We start from the raw sequence: 7,466 nt of genomic DNA on the forward strand, positions 1-7,466 counted from the left end.
AGACTCTTCTTCAACACCACAGTTCAAAAGCATCGATTCTTCGGTGCTCAGCTTTCTTTACAGTCCAACTTTCACATCCATACATGACTACAGGAAAAACCACAGCCTTGACTAGACGGACCTTTGTTGACAAAGTAATGTCTCTGCTTTTTAATGTGCTATCTAGGTTGGTCATAGCTTTTCTTCCAAGCAGCAAGCCTAGTATAAGTTTAAACAATAGTAAAGCAAGTTCCAGCTCACTTTTGTATACTCTTCTTAGACATCAGTTCTTTCCTCAAAACTTTAAATTCATTTAACCCAGTTCCATAGAATTTTTCAGTATTTTGTACCTGCAAATTCTTAGCATTTAACACATAGAAGTTGCTCAATAAACACAAGTTCTATGTTGTGATCCCACTGAATTCCTCTGCACAGTGGGAAAAACCTATTCTGTAACCTGGGAAAAGGGAAAAACTACCTGCCAGTAAACACCTACTTTTCCAGTAGCAAAAAGAAGTGTGACTTATTTAAGCTGCTTGACAGCTGTAAATCTCCCAGTTTAAAAAAAACCAACCCCCCACCAAAAACAATGCTTTAACTAAGCATATCTTTCAAAATGCAGATCCAGAAGAATGTAGATAAGCTTAAAAATGTAGATCAGAAATGACAGTGGAATGCAGTTCTTTGATTTATGATGAAGTTATATCCTGATAAATCCACTGTTAAGCTGAAAATATTTTAGGATTGAAAATGCATTTAATACCCCTAAGCTATGATCGTCACAGCTTAGCTTCACCTACTTTAAATGTTTTCAGAACACTTACATTAGCCTACAAATGGGCAAAATCATCTAACAAAAAGCCTATTTTATAATAGAGTGTAGAATACTTCATAAAATGCATTGAATACCTCACTGAAAGTGAAGAAAACAATGGCTGTACTGGGTGTTTACCCTTGTGACTGTGTAGCTGACTGGGACCTATGGCTCACTGCTGCTGCCTAGAATTACAACATATGGCTAGTCTGAGAAAATGTCAAAATTAAAAGTATGGTTTCTACTGAATTGCTTTTAAACCATCATAAAGTTGAAAAATTTTAAGTCGGAGACTGTAGATTGCAACAGTAACAAAGCTGGAAACTGAATCTGCTGGGGATGCAAATGCAGGAGAGAAGCAGCTAGGGAGATTATTGGAGGGTGAGGAAGAAGACTTGAAGGAAGAACTGTTTGTAACCACAGCTCACTAAAGAGAGCAGTTTATACTCCAACTAGAATCTGATATGAACATCACTGTTTACTGTAGCTGCAAACCAATTTTTCAACAAATTTAAGGAATATTTTAAGTGAAATTGAGAATTTCTATTATTTGTTTATTCAATGAATATTTACTAAGCACCTTCGACGTGCTAGACACACTAAGTACTAGGTCTGCATGGCTCCTGAACTTATTTAATGAAGGGGAACAGAAATGAAGGATAATAATCAAATAACTAAGTTATAATTAGAAATGAGAAAGGCCATGACAGAAAACAAGAGCAGGTTGTCAGGAAAGCCCTTTCTGAGGAGGTACTGGAACTGGTTACTTCTCAGCCTTCAGATCTCCGGTACTCAAGAAGAGTGAGAAGAACAGGCAGAGGGATCAGCATTTTTTAAATGACCCTGAACTGGAAAAAATTTGCTACATTCAAGGTAATAAAAGATGAGTGTGGAGAACAGTGAGCAGACAACAGATAAAAATACAAAAGGAGAGATAAAGGAGAAGCGACAACAAGACGACACAGTCATGTTAAAAGGAATGAATTTTATTAAGAACCAACCTAAAAGTTTAAGACAACTGCTTTAAAGAAATTTTTAAAGACCACTCTAACTCTGTACAGACAATGTATTGAGTGAGAACAGAAGTAAAGAGGGGGAACCAATTAAGAAGCTACTAAAATAGTGCTACCAATTAGTATGGTGGAAGGAGACAACAAATAGACTATCAAAGCTATCATATAATACCATCACTTACTTTATACTTACTGTTCTTACTTAATACTTACTGTTCTTAATACTTACTGTTCCCTTGAACAGTAGCAACTGTTCAAGAGAAGCAGTTCTATGATGCACTAATTTCAAAGCTATTAAATTAGCATTAAATTTCAAAATACTGAGTCATTTTGTCCTGCCAATTAATATCCAGAAAAGTTCATAACAAAAACATGAACTACAAAGTATAAACTCATGGGGAAAAATATTTTGGGTCTTTCTCCAAATTCTAATAATATTTACACTGTATCTATCTTATCTTGGCCTTCCCTCATAGCTCAGTTGGTAAAGAATCTGCCTGCAATACAGGAGACCCCAATTCGATTCCTGGGTTGGGAAGATCCACTGCAGAAGGGATATGCTACCCACTCCAGTATTCTTGGGCTTCCCTTGTAGCTCAGCTGCTAAGAATCTGCATGCAATGCGGGAGACCTGGGTTTGATCCCTGGGTTGGGAAGATCCCCTAAAGAAGGGAAAGGCTACCCACTCCAGTATTCTGGCCTGAGAATTCCATGGACTACCAGGTTGAAAAGAGTCGGACACAACTCAGCAACTTTCATCTTTTTTTAAAATTAATTAATTTATTTCAATTGGAAGCTGATTATAATATTGTGGTGGTTTTTCACTTTCATCTTAACTTGCTGTATCTTGTAAGTATGGGTACAAAACTGAACAATTCACAAAACTATCCTTATACTTCTAACTGCAAAAGCCTTTAGAGGCAGACAAAAATTATTAGAAAAGGAAGGAAAAACCACCAATATTTCCCAACTGGGTGCAACAGATTATAATGATGACCTATAAAACACCCACCCCCAGGGTTAGGATTATATTGCACTGGCAATTTATCTATACTAGAGCCCCAATATCTTATATTAATAACTCCTTCTCTGGATATTCATTAAACAAATAATTACTGAGTGCCAAGTATACACCAGTTACGTTTGTATAAGGTTCCTCTCTCCATTAGGCAGAGAAAACAGTGGTAGGTGCAGGCATCTGGCTAGAAGGAAGAAGCCCAGAAACTTCTTAATCCATGATATATTCTCTCCTACCCTGTCACAGCAACAAAGAGAACTGGGAGAAGGTGGGAAATGATCTGCACCTAGTAGGAATGTCTAATGTGACAAGGAAAGACTCCACAAGTTCCTACACGATGTTTGCATGTTAAGTCACTTCAATTGTGTCCAAACTCTTTGCAACCCTATGGACTGTAACCCACCAGGCTCCTCTGTCCGTGGGATTCTTCAGGCAATACTGGAGTGGGTTACCATGCTCTGCAGACAAAATGGGAGTAATGGAACTAAGTCTTTCAATATACTGATGATGCCCCCAAAGTTTAGCTTCATCTTGAAATGAAGTTAGATAATCTTAATAACAACATTCAGAACAAAGTACAATACTTCCCTTGCTGCTATACTAAGTTTTACCCTTCATCATTTAGCAAATCTTAGGAATGTCTCCTGCTCAGTTTCCTCACTCTGATAAGCAGAGTAATTCAATGCATTGCCAGTGAAGTAAACCAGTGTCTACTTGCTGAGAAATAATGCTGCATCCATTAATCTTTCCAACATTAGTGACAGAATAACAATACTAATTAAAACTGGAAAATACCTCTTCCTCAGTGCATTACTGGGTATGTCAACAGCTTTTTGGCAATGAAACAGCTAAACAGTAAAAGGCCTGCATACTGTGATTAGACAAATTAGGGCAAAGAAAAAAGATGGTGGATAAAAAAGGCTAATAAAATATAATTAACAGAAAACAGAATCTTCATTTTTCGCTTTCGTAATTACCTGTTTATCCAGTATTGACCATAACCCAACATTGCCCACTAAACCAACTGTAATTAAATCTGTGTCCCATAGGCATAATTTCCAAGCAGATACCAACTTGATGAGCCAACCATTACTATGTAATTGTGCTGACTGCATTCTAATAAGCAATGGCCTCTCCAGTAATTTCTGATATTAGGAGAAAATTCATATAAGAAACACAGAAAACTGTGAAGTTTATAGGCTCATTTGTATGCTCACTCTGAATCCTCTAGAGCAGTGGTTTTTTCACAATACACCTTCTATGACCCTGCAGAAAACCAGATCCTTTCTTTGAGAAAAGCATACCTGTGCATACAAAATGTAGAGAACAATTTCAGGAGGTTAAAAAAATGATGCTTATTTGGGGTCAAGAACCCCTGTTGTAATTAGTACAGCTCCCTTCTGAACAAAGAATAGAGTTTTAATAGATTTATGAACAGGTTAGAGAAAAACCAGCTGGTGGGAAAATTCAACATAAGGGAGAGATAAGAGTCATAGCCATATTCTGAAGCCTTACTATTGTAGCACAGAATGCTTATTCATTCATTTAACAAATATTTATTATGCATTACTTCGAACGAGGTAAGGTGCTAGATGTTATAGTACAGTGGAAAGACAATCATCCTGATAAATAACTATAAAATGAAATATATTATTGGAATGAAGGAAATATATTTTATGGGACCCTAGAACAAAGCAACCTGGTTTACTTTGAAGGTCCACAAAGCCTTCAGTGGAAGCTGAAGTGGAAGCTAATCAATAAATAAGTTATCTGTGCAGAAATGCAGGTGAGCACGACGTTATCACAAATATTCCAGTCCAAGGGAAACACAAGCAAAGAACCTGTGGTGGATGCAGTGTGGAGATTAAGAAATTGCACAATGAAATCAGGAAGATGTTGGTTCTCTTATTTTAACAGCTTTCTTCTTATCCTGTTACTTATCTTCTGAAAGTTCCACTCAACATATAATATACATAAAGCACTGAGTAAAATGTCTTGGCACACAGTAACTGCTCACTAATGTTACTGATGATGAAAATTACAGAGGAGTTGAGAGAGCCTATGATCTATTAAAATTACTTTAGTCAACCACACAATAAATGTCAGCAGTTCTGACAGTCATCAACTGCAAATTTCTAAGGCAAAATATAAATATTTTAGTAACTACTTGCTCTTTGTTTTCATTGTATATAAATGTGCTACAAAGAAATATATTTAGATATAATACAAATACATGTTATCTCTGCTTAGTGATCATAATACAGCTCACTATTGAGATTATTATTTTTTAAACAAGTTAATTAGTGTTAGTCACTCAGTCATGTTTGACTCTTTGCGACCCCATGGGCTGTAGCCCACCATGCTCCTCTGTCCACAGAATTTTCCAGGCAAGAACACTTAGGTGGGTAACCATTTCTCCAGGGGATCTTCTTGACCCAGGGATATTGAACCGGAGTCTCCTGCATTGCAGGCAGATTCTTTACCATCTGAGTCACCAGGGAAGGCCACCAGTTTGATCTTCCTGATAAAGGGATAGAACCTGGGTCTCTCCTGGTGGCTCAGAAGGTAAAAAATCTGCCTGCAATGCAGGAGACTTGGGTTCAGTCCTGGGTTGGGAAGATCCCCTGGAGAAGGGCATGGGAACCCACTCCAGTCTTCTTCCCTGGAGAATTCCACGGACAAAGGAGCCTTGAGGGCTACAGTCCCTGGGGTTGCAAACAGTCAGACACAACTGAGCAACTAAGCACAGCACAAGAACTAAGACAAGATATTTAACAACTCATGTATTACAAAAATGCAACATTACCTGGAAAACTAGTCTTCATTATATCAATTCCAACTTGTAGCTCAGATTCTGCAGCAAGTACAGCATAGTCTCCTTGATGAGAGATGTTAAAGTTGAAATTGGGGTAAGGATTCAATGAGTCTTTTGCAAGAACTGGTTTTCCTTTTGCAGTTCTTTGCAAACGAATATTATTCCAAGGTATATTCAATTTCTCTGCAACTAATTTCCTTATCATCAGACGACCAGCCTGTTAATAAAACACTTGGTAAGTATTGCTGTCTATACTAAAGATTCAAGTAAAACTGCCTATAACATACAAAGTCTATTTTTGTGGTTTCTAAAATACTCCTTAAAGTTTTAAAACTACGTAAGTATTAAATATCCTGCATTAAGATTTAAGAAATGCTTATGAAGACAGAAAAGTCAAAGTCCCTCTTTAGCAATTCCCTCCATCCCATCAACAAGTATCCAATGTTGACAAGTATTCATCCTTCATCTTTTCTCTAAGTATCCAAATATATGCTCATTTGCATTTGCTATCCATCCATTTATTTGAAATCCCACTATATGTACTATTCTACTATCTATGAACTTTTTCATTTCTAAGTGTTGGGGATTATTTTATGTCTGCACATAACCACTGGCCTCTGCATTTTTAAATGTAGCATATTTGATAGTATCAAGGTACCACAACTTACTATCCCTCTATTACTGGATATTTTAGGCTGGCTCTGGTTTGCTATTATATAAAAAAAAAAACTCCCAGTGGGCAATCCTGTTGTACTTACATCTTTGTGCACATGTGCAAGTGTTTCTAGATCACATGTACTTATCACTTGCCTCCACAACTGCACGACATAACCTATCTTTTTTCACATATACCCAGTCCACTCTCTCTCCGATTAAGGTCTAAAATCACAGAGAATACCCGAGGACATAAGAAAACAAGGTAGATAACATTTTGCAAAATCTTTCAAGTTTTTTTTTTCCTTCAGTTCTAACACTGACTTTAAATACTGCAACACTTTGAATTTCACGAAAATATTCACTAGTGTGCCTTCAAAAATCAATTAGTCTACATTTCAAACGAAAAAGTCCTTTGACAGAGAGACATTTTCAGGATAATGACAGTCTTTGACGAGATGGCACTCAGAAGCTGTGCCATACTGCGCTATATAGACATCATTTTGAAACCCAACTTTCCATTTGTTGCTAAAAATATACACGTAAAATAAACGATTATATTCAAAATAGTGTTTTCTGAGCTAAAAGTTAACAAGGTATGCCTAAGACCGCATTCTTCCTTTGCTTCGGTTTCATCGGTAAAAGGAGGCTAGACTCTTGCAGTTCTATGGTGTGCAAGGTTAAACTAAGTGATACTGTCAATATTTTTTAGGGCCTACCACGTGCACGGTGCACAGGGAGACTGGTGGGATATTTAACAGGCTCAGACTGCTATGGGCCCAAGCAAGGAAATTAAAAAAATTTGATTAACACTTAAAAATAAGGAAAATCCTATTGACAGACCTCCGGAACAGCTATTTTAGGGTTTAGCAGGACCTCTCTTTTCAAATGCAACGGGGGAGGGGCTGATTTTTTCTACGGACAAGGCGATGACAAAGGCGACGGAGACTAGGCCGGGCACACCCCGGAGTCGCCCGGGGCGGCCGCACGCGGACCCCGAGGCTCGCGTGCGGGGTCTCTACTGCGCGGCCCACCACCCCAACGGCTGCTCCCCGACCCGAAGCGCAAAAGACCCGCGGTACCAGGGCGGCCTTAGCGTCCCGGGCGAAGACGAACTGGCCAATGCGTTCCTTCTCCTCGGGCTGGATCGATCGCACAGCTAGCAGCCATTCG

The 7,466-nt window shown here is 38.2% G+C and overlaps 1 protein-coding gene across 1 annotated transcript in view; it reads right to left on the reverse strand.

Annotated features, from left to right (window-relative positions):
* LOC104999604 (L-aminoadipate-semialdehyde dehydrogenase-phosphopantetheinyl transferase-like) overlaps nucleotides 1–7,466 on the reverse strand; it is a 26,721-nt gene that overhangs the window by 18,548 nt on the left and 707 nt on the right. The window contains exons 2-3 of the mRNA XM_010855162.1: nucleotides 7,376–7,463; nucleotides 5,631–5,856 (exon numbers count right to left, since the gene is read on the reverse strand). Coding sequence (XP_010853464.1) covers nucleotides 5,631–5,856; nucleotides 7,376–7,463 — 314 coding nt within the window. The remainder of the gene's footprint in view (nucleotides 1–5,630; nucleotides 5,857–7,375; nucleotides 7,464–7,466) is intronic.

This window comes from Bison bison, unplaced genomic scaffold, assembly GCF_000754665.1.
Source record: "Bison bison bison isolate TAMUID 2011002044 unplaced genomic scaffold, Bison_UMD1.0 scf7180017864355, whole genome shotgun sequence".
Classification (NCBI taxonomy): Eukaryota; Metazoa; Chordata; class Mammalia; order Artiodactyla; family Bovidae; genus Bison; species Bison bison.